This window comes from Helianthus annuus, chromosome 11 (assembly GCF_002127325.2).
Source record: "Helianthus annuus cultivar XRQ/B chromosome 11, HanXRQr2.0-SUNRISE, whole genome shotgun sequence".
Taxonomy (NCBI): domain Eukaryota; kingdom Viridiplantae; phylum Streptophyta; class Magnoliopsida; order Asterales; family Asteraceae; genus Helianthus; species Helianthus annuus.
This window is the reverse complement of record NC_035443.2, coordinates 46,964,749-46,978,169: the sequence shown is the minus strand read 5'-3', so window position 1 is coordinate 46,978,169 and position 13,421 is coordinate 46,964,749. Positions and strand designations below refer to the sequence as shown.

The window sequence follows — 13,421 nt, the reverse complement described above, 5'->3', positions numbered from 1 at the left end:
GGGTAATATAGTCATTTTACACCGGGGGTAATATTGCAGAGTAGAACAAAGCATAGGGGGTAATAAGAAAGGGTAATATAGTCATATATATACCATTTAACAGAACTGTTAAGTTCTTTGACGCAGGGGGTAATATTGCATGGTTTCTCATTAGTTGGGGGGGGGGGTCAGAGTGCGAAATTTCCCTGGGAGGGGGTCAGAGTGCCAATCTCGTATAACCCCAGGGGGTAAAATTACAGTTTACTCTTTTAATTATGTAATCTTTATTTTAGTTAAAATCTTGTATTTTAAAAGTAAAATTAAATTAAAATAGTATAGTTTTGGGGAAATCTTGGAAAATCTAGGACGACACCGTACATTCTAGGAAAATCTGAGGAAAACTGAAAAAGGCTGATGTGACGCTCACGTGTCACAAGAGGAAAACGGGGAAATTTGGGACGACACCCTCCACTCTAAAACTCTAAAAGTATCCACACCAAACAATGTGTGGCTCATGAAAGTGCTGGTATTTAAAACTCGTATATATCAAGATGCATTGTGAAAATTTTCAAGAACACATCTTATAATCCCTACTAAAAGGTCACTCAAAACACAAGACCAACTCACTTACACTTAGGCAGTTTGATTTTATGTTTTCCTTCCAAATATCCTCGTGATTTGTACCATATACAAGCTGAAACAACTTAGAAGTTGCTATCTATGGGCATAAGCTCTCAAAATGGGCAGGATAATGAACAATAAAAGACTAGGAGATGGGGTGAATTAAAACCAGTGACAACCCATGTTCCACCACAACTACTATTGACTTTTTTTTAATTCTCGGTCTTGTTGTCATTCTACTCAACATAGCAGCTTCAGAACCTTTGCCAAAAGGATAAGCAAAAGAGGAACCATAAAGTATGTTAGTCATGTTTAGGAAAAGTGGTTAATGATATACTATTAAATTAATTGGTTTAAAGTACATAATGACCTGTTTTTATAAAGAAGCAACTAGTATTTCCCGTGGTCCTAATGTTACAGCTGATTTGGAGAGAGAGGGGAGGCCCATGACTCCCCAATATCTTAATCATTCTTTATTACTTAGGTTCATGAATGAGTATTGCTTAGGTTCATGAAGGAGTATCCAATGCATTCATGGTTAAACTTAGGACCTTCCTTTTTTTTTTTCATTTCCCTTATCGGTGCTACACTCCTACATTCATCGTGAGATGAAATTCATATGTGTAGTTGAATAAAATAAAAAACACATCTACTAGATTAATTCACATGCTTTATTTTGGTTTCCCAGTTTCCACCTTCATATATATAACCTAAAAATATTTGATTTAGTTATTTTAACCCACATCCACCATTAAAATTGATTACTAACGCAAGGTTGACTTTTTCTTTGGGGTTATTTTTGTCTTTTAGGTTTTTAACATTCCAATTCCACTGATAAATTTACTAATCAAACAAGTCATGAAATTTCAAAGGATTCCATTCAAATTTGAGTTCCATTTCCAATTCCGTTAAATAACATTCTTCGAACCAAACACACCCTTAGTTCCATTATAAAGAATACTTACAGATGAATTTGTGTGTGTAATTTCATAGTTACATGACCTACTAATTCAAACTTTTTTGGGGTAAAGGTTTACCCCAGTGAATCTATTATAAACAACCGCAAATAAGTACAAGTAGTGAGGATGAGTTCCACACTAGTTCATATACAGGACATGCCTCATATATGTAAGCCAACAAACATAAAAGTACCTATAACATCACAACAACCTAGCATACTATACATCATGAAAAGATATCTAGTAGACAAAACAATACATAACCAAAAATCCTCATCCTCCATCATAAAAAATGAAGTTGCCACGAAACTGCAGCCCCTTAACACGAATAAAAAACGCTCTATCCATTGGAGAACTTTGTAGAAGAGGTGCTTGCCCCTGATCTTGAAGACGAAGGATATGTACCCGAAGTCATATAGTGTCAATGGTTTCATCATAGACAACCTCAACCTCTTCCTCATATGAATCCTCATGAACATGTCTATCCCCTTTCTTTCTCCCTTGGATTGAAACACCATTTCCTCCAACAGACGCAAGAGCAGAAAACGGATTATGAGTTTGAATTTTAGGAGAAGTAGTACCCTGCTGATTTGCAACGACCTTTTTCTTCCTATCGGCCGGTCTATACTCAAATTTGGGCTTCTGGTTATTGACTTGAAAGCCATTCTTCTTTGCACTTTTCTTAGCCTTAACTTCAGTGAAACCATCCTCATCTACTTTCGGCCTGTTAGTAGGAGGTTTGGATGTTGAGCCAATACGTTTAGGGCAACCCTCAGAGTCATGACCAAACACACAGCATTGAGCACATCTCGGGGGTTCCCATTCATACTCCACCCTAATAGTCTCCGTAACATATTTGTTTCCATCCAATTCAGGAATAGCCATGGTTAGAGTTCCTTTCAACTCTTGATCAGCCGATATTTCAATCAGAGCCCTAGCATAACTGCTTCTTCCCCAAGCCTCATTACACATATCAGTTGTATACGAATCAAGGCACACAGAAGACCCAATTTTGGATGCCAGCATGCTTAAACCATCAGCAGAATACGCCACTAGAGGGACGTCGTGCAATTTAACCCAAACTGCAACCTTTTTAAGCTCTTCTTTTTTAAGGGTGTTTGTAGGGGACCAAATGTTGAGAAACATAGGTTTGTTACGGATCATCCAAGGTCCCCCTTCAAGAACAACATCCATACCCTTTCTGTCTTCAAACTTGAAGAAAAAGAACCCATTTGCATTCATCATAGTTTTCTGAAGACCATGTTTCTTCCAATTTGTTCTCACAAAGTAAAACTACTGGATATGCAATTCTATCCCCCAGAAAATACCCATAAAGAGTGTTAGCTAACCTGTTATTAACCTGGCGAACAGAATCAATCGGCAGCACTACATCCACACCATCCAATGAGACATCTGATTTTAGCGATCTAAAATTAACTTTAGGAACTTGATCCGCCGCCTCATTGGCCTTCCTATCTGTTCCATCAACATTCTGATGCTGATCAGAAATAACAGCCTGCTGAATACCTACCTGCTCGACCACATCCGCATAAGATTGTTGTTGAACTTGAGCATTATCGCACTGTTCCTGTTTTCGAGGGCGGGCAGGACTGACATCATTTAGCGGTAGCACAAATGCTACCTTTAGCTTGTCAAAAACCATTGCATAATCCTCATCTGGAGAGTCAGAACAGCCAAGAACGTAGTCCGTATCATTCAGCGGTAACATGAATCTTACCTTCTTATTCCCCACTTCTGAAACCGTAGGCATATGTGATATTTTCTTTGGCTCAAACAGTTTACCATCGATGTTCTTAATTTTAGTAGCAAACACCTTGGAGTTATCTACATCTGAATCATCCATGGTGAAAGAAAACCAACAATTGCCGAACCCCTAATACAGAATCGGACTGAACTTGGATCAGAGTGCCGAAACAAAAGCGACCAGATTACCCAACTCGCCGAACAGGTATTAAGAAGAAGCAGCCTTTACCCGATTATGTGATTAGGATTGTAGCAAACCCAAAACAGGTTCGATCGCACAAGCAGCCAAACTCGTTTGAGAACACAAACCCTAATCAGCCTAGAAGTCTAATCGCCGAAACCCTAATACACAGAAATCCTACCAACGATTGAATCAAATTAAAACTAACCAGATGCAATCGAGAAGAGGAACGAAGAAGATCAGATTAGGGTTTCAGTTGATGTCTCCAAAATCGCCCAAGTCGCCCAGAGAAAGCCATCCATTTCTAACTACTAATTCAAACTCTGTGTTTAGCAAAAAAAAAAAATCTAACGCTTTTACTAGTTCGATATTAGTAGCTGAACATCTCGTTGAAGACGCTAGTTTGAAGTTGTTTTCTTTGTTTTAATATTCATTTTAGTTTATTTTGTAAATTGATTGTACTATTGAATTTCCCACAAGTTACTAGGTATTTTATTTAATTTGAGAAAAGCCAACGTTTCCATGCATGTTATATTCACTTCTCTATATATGCTCTTGCATCATTCTCATTGTTCCGGGTCGTTACTACGTTTTCGGAGGCCCTAAGCGAACTATAAAGTAGAGGCCTTTTGGCAAAATTATCATTTTCAACATATTTAGTAACAAAACCCTCATTCTTTACCCGGGCTTGGGACATGCAATTAAAAACTAAAAATTTTATAATTGGCGTAGTTAAAAAATTAAGTTACATTTTTTTACAGATATATCATATGTTTAAATAAAATTTATTTTTCTAGCTTTAATTGAGGCAAATTGTTTGATGAAATTATCGTAATCAAGTTCTTCTAAAAATCTTTTTCGATTGATATAATAGCTAATGATTGTAGGCCTTTGAATTTGGGTAATGGACTAATGGGCTGTTTCAATTGCAGGCCTTTTTAGTGGGTTATTCAGTGTATTATCTTATAATAATTGAGCCTATTATAAAGAAAGCACACCAAATTTTGGAAGCCTTTTAATTTGGGTGGCCTTAGGCCTGGGCCTAGGGTCTGAAGCCCTTTAGGCCGAACCTGTCATTATTGTGTTTAGAATTTACAATAGGACATGTTTTAGGAATTGTATCATGACGAGTTTTGGTAATTTTCCAATATAGGTCTCATATTCGTTTATAACAATGTCTCATGCTTGTCAAATATCCACCTGGTTCGCGGGTATCGAATATACCCAATTAGGTCTTAGGCCATCCCGTATACCCTAGGGAAGGCCCCGGGGTGCTGAGGTCACTGCCTCACCCCTTGGTCATGAATGTGAGGAGATGGTGATGTGGCGCTGACGACTGACAGTCTGGGATCAAGGATGGGCATAATGGGTGATGTTATGTAGTTAAAATTACTCATTAAGAATTCTAACTTAATATACTAAATATAACATAATGTTTATTATATTTTGTAAGATTATATAATATCCTTAACATATATAGTTTTGATAGTTAGATGGGTATCACCTGATACCATACCCACCCAAACCGTGAGTTATAAACTAACACTATAAATAGTCCTATATCCGTAGGTAATATTAATGATTAAGACCGTCCGCAAAAGAAAAAATTCACAGAAATCACCCATGTTATAAAAAAAAACATAGATGTCTTCATCCATCTCTATCTCTCTCCAATCGGTCTCTCCCTGTCTATGTCACTCATTATTAGCAAACTTCCAATCAGCCTCTCCCTGTCTACGTCAATCATCGTTAGCATACGTTCATAGTCACAAATATCTACCATAAAAGTATAAAACCTCCAAGGTCCAAAACACTAGCACGAAGACATTTGGCATCCCATTTACATCCTCTAAGTTGCATATTAAATAATCAATTAGATTAGATATGACTAAAACAGTGCAAGTGAAGTTTTTTAATATTTTTTTTTAATATTATTATTATTATATAATATAAACATGACTTTCAATCTATATCTATATAAATGAATGAATGAATGAAAGAGAACGATATTGTAGCAGGCTTGATCGTTTGACTCAAAAATCCCACCAAAAAACTCCCAAATTAACCTCTAGGGTACACTGAGACTCACTGCAGATCACAATCAGATGTTCCTTCGTTGAATGAATTAATCGGTATGTATACTACGATCTATCCTTCAATTCAATTTACTATCGATTATTTCAATTTGCCGACAGTTACGGATCTGAGTTTTGATAAAATCGATAAGTTAGGGTTCCATGATTTTAACTCCGCTTGCATTCTCGTATCCTATTTTTGTTTATCAACCTTCGATTTATGGCTACTTTGTTGCATGATTTCACCTCTTAAACTATGGAATTTAGGGTATTGGTAATCATGTCTGTTTGCTGTGTACTAATACTCATGTTAGGCGCGTGTGTGTGTGGTAGATAGATATTTTCTCATAATTTGTGTTTGCGTACGGACCGAAACCATTGTATGGTATGAAATGTGGGGTTTATAGACCAAATGAGCTCCCTCACCTACCCTTTTGGGATGAGTTATTCTATTTAGGGTGTAACATATAATTTGGAAGCATTTTGTGACAAATTCATGTGTGATAATGTCCTTAAGAGTTAAGATTTGTCTCTTAGAACCAACATACCGAATTTGTTTAAAAAGATTCGGTCAAGTTTGCATCTGTTAAAGTTATTCAAATTCTAATGATGGATTATCAAGTTATGCAAGTCGTCATTTTACTTAATTTCATTCGGTCTTTATCTTATACCCTAATTTGTCCTATATCATCAAATTCTGATGGCTCGACCTAAAGTTCACGTCACGCACCATTGTTAAATACAAGATGTGGATTGTGTGATGCAGGAGCAATTAGCAAGCACACGAATAATTAAGCTTAACGTTGTTGATCGTACTTATTCACTCATGTTTCTACCTTTGTACTCAGAGCTATTAATTTGAAATTGAGTTATTCTCTTTTTGAAGGTTCCAAGCTCATTAGTGCTTCCTAAAGTTCTTCATCAAATTTGTGCGGTCAGACTCAGAGTTTATTTGATTATAAACGCGATAGTTGACGCTGTGGTTATCCATAGCGAAACCCATTCTACTATAATCTTATAGGTTCAAGAGTGAGTTATCCTCATGTAGGATTCCATTCAATTTCCATGGTATTCTGAAGTCAAGATTTGTCGCAATCATTTTTGACTATTTGGAGACATCTAAATAGATAAGTTCTGGTGTTCTGCAATGGAGCACTCAAAATCTGATAACCATATTCAGTTCAATCCAATACAACCCGAGAATCTCAGCTCTATACCGTCATCTCAAAGCTTCCAAAATGCAAACCCTAGAGCTGCTTCAGTGAAACCCGGGTTGAATTTTTCCATCGGAACCGGTGAAGAATTTTCCCTAGAATTCATGCGGGACCGCGTCAACCCTAGGATGCCATACGTCCCGTATCCTGCAGGCGATCCTAGCCATACATCTGGCTACTTGGAACTAAAGGGCACCGTAGGCATCCGTCATACCGGATCTGGAAACGGGTCGGGTGTATCTATGGTTAATATTATAGAACGAGGTTCAAATGCTTCATCAGAGTTTAACAGTACACATGGATCAGATAGTTCATCAAAGATTAAAATCCTGTGTAGTTTTGGCGGGAAAATATTACCGCGCCCAGGTGATGGAAAGCTTAGATACGTTGGAGGAAGTACACGGATAATTCGCATAAGAAAAAATATATTTTGGCAAGAATTACGCCAAAAAATATTGGAAATTTATATCGACACTTACGCGATTAAATATCAGCTTCCCGGTGAGGATCTTGATGCTTTAGTTTCGGTTTCTTGCGATGAGGATTTACAGAATATGATAGAGGAATGTAATGTGTTAGGTATAGGAGAAGGATCACAAAAACTTAGATTATTTCTATTTTCATTAAGTGATTTCGATGAAAGTAATTTCAGTCACGGTAGTTCTGGCGGTGATAACGAGTTTCAGTTTTTGGTTGCTGTGAACGGGATGGATATGGGTTCAAGGCGGGAATCGGGTATGCATGGATTGATGACATCATCAGCTAATAATCTAAGTGATCTTGATAACCAAAATGTTGCGAGTGAACACGTCACCAATCTAGAAACTTCTGTTCTACATAAGGAGGGGACATCGGAGAATGTTAGATCTTCGAGAGATGACTTGGCATCACCAGGTGTCCTACCTGGCGAAGGAAAGCTTCCTCCAAAACCGAAAATGAACGAGGGCAGGCCTCAAGACCTGATACATGCAAAAGCTGCTGCATCTAATGAAAATGATTCTGATACATCTGGCGGTGTTGTGGGTCCCGACAACTCGGGGTCTGATCTTATTGATTTGAGTTACCTTGAATCGCCTTCACGGGTTTATCAGTCTGAGAGAATGCCACGTGGACAGTCAGAGAAAAGTAGGTTGACCAAGTCAGACAACACCCATTTACAATCTGATGTTGATCCAATATCGGAATCAGTTGGAAGTTTGCATACTGAAGATTTACAACCTCAAGTTACCCATGGTGGACTGGTCAACTATGAAAAGTCAACCGAGGCACCAACCGTAAACAATGGTTTGGTTCCGGATACCGGAAATGACCAATTTCCTAGTGATTTTCTTTCTGATGCATTTGCAAGAGCAATATCAGAAGATTCACATGGAGTTGGACCAATCGGTGCGCTACCGCAAGATGGTATGGGATTGAGTATGAACATTGCAAATCACGAACCGAAACATTGGTCGTATTTTCAGAAATTAGCACAAAACGAGCTTCAAAATAAGGATGTTTCTCTTATTGACCAAGACCATCTTGCGTTTCTATCTAAATTTCAGAATGCTCAAGAAGAAGCCTCTGTGGGATATAATGTTTCACAGTTTCCTGATGACGTGGATTCCCGTAGCACTTTCGTTGAAGGTGAAGAAAAAGAAACTCATGGTTCAGAATCCACACGTATGCAACCACATTACAATCCATCACAGATGGAAAACAGTGAGGATGTGCAGCTTGATGATCTGCCAGAAAACTTGAGAATGCCGTACTCAGAGTACAAGGTACTTCTTTATCATTGCTATTTTTTTATTTGACCCATTAGACATTAAAAAAAGAGTAAAATGCCATTTTTGTCCTGGAGGTTTGGCCAGTTTTGCGACTTTCATCCGAATGTTTGTTTTTCGCATCTGGATCCAAAAGGGTTGAAATCTTGCCATTTTCATCCGACTCATTAACTCCATCCATTTTTCTTCGTTAAGTCAGGGGTATTACCATCTTTTTAACGAAGAAAAATGAATGGAGTTAACGAGCCGGATGAAAATGGCAAGATTTCAAACTTTTTGGATCCAAATGCGGAAAAACAAACCTTGGGACGAAAATTGCATTTTAATCTAAAAAAATAAGCCAAATGAACCTGTACACAAGTAAACAGGTAAAAAATGCCACCTTTAGTTGCTAATGCAGAGTGAACCTGTTTTACGAAACTAACCTTTGATCAATTTGATGCGATTAGACTGAAACAAGGAATGATGGGCTACCGTCTATTGATCTCTCTTTAGGCGATCTTGATATTAGTTCTTTACAGGTATAACTTGCATCAAAGTTATTAAAATGACATCAGTTGTAATATAAAAAGTTTAAGGCTATGAAAGATTTTAATGTAGTTTTATGTGGTGGTTGTTGCAGATTATAAGAAATGAAGATCTTGAAGAATTAAGGGAACTTGGTGCTGGTACCTTTGGTACTGTGTACCATGGAAAATGGAGGGGAACAGATGTTGCGATTAAACGCATTAAAAAAAGCTGCTTTGCTGGTGGCCGCTCATCTGAGCAAGAAAGATTAGTAAGCATCAATTACATAATTACATATTCTAACCATCCATTGAAATATAATCCTAGGGCTAAAAAGTGGTTCCTAATTATTAAATGGTTCTTATTTGAACCTCCCTCTAGTTATATAAGTTATAGTTCCTTCCTTTGCGATGTAAACATTATTCTAGATGAACTTAGATTACAAAAGAATAAGATTTAGATAACAACTGGGACTGGTTTCCTATGTTTTTAAAATTACCTATTTAGATCATTAATCAAAAACACCACATAATATTTTTTGTTTTCTTATTTTCTACAAATTTCTTTTCAAAATTTATCAAACACTCAACACAACTGACTATCTGATTGTTACAACTTCGGAAAGCAAAAGCACATCCTCCAGCTCGTTTTATCACAACTAATTGTCCGAGTCTGTTACAGAAACACATAAACACTTTCATAGCTAGGGCTGTTCAAAAGGCTCACGCACCAATATTATCGGCAGTATTGACCGATATATCACGGATTTTCCCAATATCAATACCTTTCTTCTTAGTTCTACCATTTGTCTTTCTTCTTATTGCTGCTATTAGCGTTTTAAGTCTTAATTGTTAATTGTTAGTGTTTTAAGTCTTAATGAGTTCCTACTTGCTACAATTGTTAGTGTTTTGCAAGTTGCAAAAGGTTAATTTGTTAATGGCAGGGGAGTATACGGAATTGTTAGTGTTAAATTGCTATATATATATATATATATATAAGTTCTGCATGGTATTAAATCACCGATATCCCACCACGGTAACCTATATCTTAAATGTCGGTCCTTGATCGATATCCGATATTTTACTGAATTAACTGCTTAGCTATTGATGTTCAAACAATCCGTAACTCTGTATTTGTGGCTGCCTTCTCTTTGAATCTTTCACAGTTTCACTAGACTTTGACACTTTTCACTAGGCTTACTAGTTCACTAGATTGTTTACACCACTTTTTCATTTTCAAGGCTTTTTAATCTTTTCCAACCCTTTTTTTATTTTCAAAGTTTTTTTTTGTATGCAACATTGTGATAGGAACTAAAAACTGATTGATTAAATTACTGAAACTGGAATACGAATTAGCCAATTCGAGATGGCAATTCTTCTAATACTGCAACAAAACCAGAAGAAATAAAACATAAAACATCGACATCTTAAAACAATACGTATTCTACCCTATTTAACATAAAATAAAAGAAGGTAATTAACTGCTAAAAACCGCCCACTACTTGCTCCCAGAACTGTTCCCCCCAAACTAATTCCTGCTAATAATTAAATGGGTCAAATACCCATCTGGAGCTGCCCTTTTCTGTTAAATAGGGCAGAATAGGTATTGTTTTAAGAATACAATTAGGGTTTTTATACCTCTGTCATGGAGATTTAATCCTTCTCAAATTGGATTATTCTATCAGTTTTATCTTTCGATTTCAAGTTTCTGTCACATTAGTTCATCTGTAAAACTCATGATCATTCCCAAATTCTTCCCATTATTTGAAAGAAGAAATTATTCCCATTACCTGCAACAGCTGTCGATCTGCAAAACTTTGTCTTCATCTCGACCATTGAGCTATATGCTTCTCGTCATCGATTTGTTGATCTACCACCGCAAACCACCACTAGGTTCATCACAGCTACTGCAAACTGCCGCTCATCTTGTAACCATCACTCTAAACCGCAAACCACCTCAGCTTCTTTGATCAGATCCGGCTTCTTCTTTAAATTAAAAATTGAAAAAAAAAATAGTTGACTCGATGAACCACGAGCTAGCTCGAGCTTCTACGAGCTCGACCCCAACATTTCTGCTCGTTAAGATAAACGAGCGAGCCGAGCTAGCTCGTTTAATTTCTAGCCCTAGCCCAAGCGGGCTCGGTTCAGCTTGGCTCATTTAAATCCCTATATGTATCGCATGACCAAACACTGATTACAGTCTGTTTTAAAGGTAGTTGGATATAGCAGCTCTGCTTAACGGTCATAATTTACAAGCCAACTACTTTAGCTAATTAACCTTAAACTTATTTCTCTCTACAATCACATGATTCTAATTTTTATCTTGCATTAAAGTTTCTTTTCTTTTTAAATTCTAGACAGTGGAGTTCTGGCGGGAAGCTGTAATTCTCTCAAAGCTTCATCATCCAAACGTAATGGCATTTTATGGTGTAGTACAAGACGGGCCAGATGGAACATTAGCTACTGTCACAGAGTTCATGGTTGATGGCTCACTAAGACATGTCTTAGTTCGTAAAGATAGGTAATACTTACCAAGATAAAATTATTAATTTATTATCATTACATTTTTAAGTTCTGTAAGTTTTATCAAATTTCATCTACGTATATGTAATTTTTAGGCACCTTGATCACCGCAAGAGGCTTATAATTGCAATGGATGCAGCCTTTGGAATGGAGTATTTACACTCCAAGAACATCGTGCATTTTGATTTGAAATGTGACAATCTTCTTGTCAACATGAAGGATTCTACACGCCCTATATGCAAGGTTATATCATGAAATATATGCTTAATTATGTATTTAGTTGGATCATCTTTTGAAAATACGTGAAACGGATCATGTATTAATCTAACGATTAGTGTTTTAGAATGTTCAAGACGGAAGTTTTAGTGTAGTAAACAAATTCGGTAGAAATTTCGGCAGCATAACGACATCATCACAGATTTTATTAATACCAAAAGAGTTTACATCTTTAAGCTCAGGGAGAGAACACGCAGTTTGATCTCCTCTCAAATCTAAAACTTTTAAAAACATGTGATATCAATACATGACTAACTTATTTATACTTGTTACTCATACGTTGGGAGCTTCAACGCATGATTCATACGCTGATATCACTCGACGCCTGTCTATATGACAACCACATCACTCATGCATTAACATATACATATACATATACAACACACACTCTATCTAGCCTATTTGCACAGTAACGGACACAAATATGTATTAACATTTTTTGATGTTGTCGAATGACATTTTACCTCCATGCTTACGCAGGTGGGTGATTTTGGGCTGTCGAAAATCAAGAGGAACACTTTGGTTTCGGGTGGAGTTAGGGGAACGCTTCCATGGATGGCTCCGGAGCTGCTGAACGGTGGCAGCAATAAAGTTTCCGAAAAGGCAAAAATACCCCTCTACGGCCTTATTTGTGTATTTAATGTGAACACTCAGTTCTCTTGGTTTTTAATGTTGTCTGTTTGTTTTATGTTGGAATGTAACAGGTTGATGTTTTCTCATTTGGGATCGTCTTATGGGAGATTCTTACTCGTGAGGAGCCGTATGCTAACATGCACTATGGTGCAATCATAGGTGGGCATCGTATGATTTCTTTTGTTTTTTAGTATCTATACATCTTTAGTTATAGGAATGAATTTCTTGTGTGGCACTAATGCTTTATGGTTGAATAATTTCTTTTAATTACAGGGGGCATTGTGAATAACACGCTCCGACCCACGATTCCAAGTGATTGTGACCCTGATTGGAGAAGGCTAATGGAGCAGTGCTGGGCCCCAGATCCTGCGGTCAGGCCATCCTTCACTGAAATAACAAATCAGTTACGGGTAATGTCTGCAGCCTACCAAAATAAACCCCATGCTCACAAGCAGTCTTAGATTGCTTCTTTACCTGTCAAATATATAAACATCGTACACTATGCTTTATCATGCTGAAACCCAAATTATTGTTATTATTATTATAAGTAATATAATTATTGTTATTATATTTGTTGTTATTTCTGTTGTTATTATATTATTATTGTTGTTTCCCTTTGAATAAATGATAATAATGAGTATTTGACAGCTGATTATAGATAAAGGGGTTTTCGTTACATGTATTATTATAAACAAGAATGTACAAGGGAATGTATAGAAGAGGTAATTCACAAACTTAACTAAACCCTAGGGAGGGCATTGGGTACCTCAGTGGGTTATTCAACTTAAGAGTCCTAATTAATATCGAACACTCCTAACTAAACTCAACCCTAGAGCCCATTGAGCATCTTGCGGGTTATTTAGATTAAGTGCCTTGCGTAATATTTAACACTTAAGCTCAATAAGAAATATATTGTTTGCAGTG

The 13,421-nt window shown here is 36.9% G+C and overlaps 1 protein-coding gene across 1 annotated transcript; it reads left to right on the top strand.

Moving 5' to 3' along the window:
• Positions 1–5,399: 5,399 nt before the first annotated feature.
• Positions 5,400–13,077, top strand: LOC110890165 (dual specificity protein kinase splA). The gene is made up of 9 exons (XM_022137734.2): positions 5,400–5,636; positions 6,466–8,556; positions 9,009–9,080; positions 9,182–9,337; positions 11,423–11,586; positions 11,684–11,831; positions 12,345–12,467; positions 12,569–12,656; positions 12,771–13,077. The coding sequence occupies exons 2-9, from the start codon at positions 6,727–6,729 to the stop codon at positions 12,956–12,958; spliced, it is 2,769 nt and encodes a 922-aa protein (XP_021993426.1). The 5' UTR covers positions 5,400–5,636; positions 6,466–6,726; the 3' UTR covers positions 12,959–13,077.
• The last annotated feature ends 344 nt before the right edge of the window (positions 13,078–13,421 follow it).

Bases quoted from the DNA above. Each gene is read 5' to 3' on its own strand.
- LOC110890165 (XM_022137734.2), top strand. From the start codon at position 6,727: ATGGAGCACTCAAAATCTGATAACCATATTCAGTTCAATCCAATACAA. The intron at 11,832-12,344 runs GTTATATCATGA...ATGCTTACGCAG, and splicing joins CTACACGCCCTATATGCAAG to GTGGGTGATTTTGGGCTGTC. The intron at 12,468-12,568 runs GCAAAAATACCC...GGAATGTAACAG, and splicing joins GCAATAAAGTTTCCGAAAAG to GTTGATGTTTTCTCATTTGG.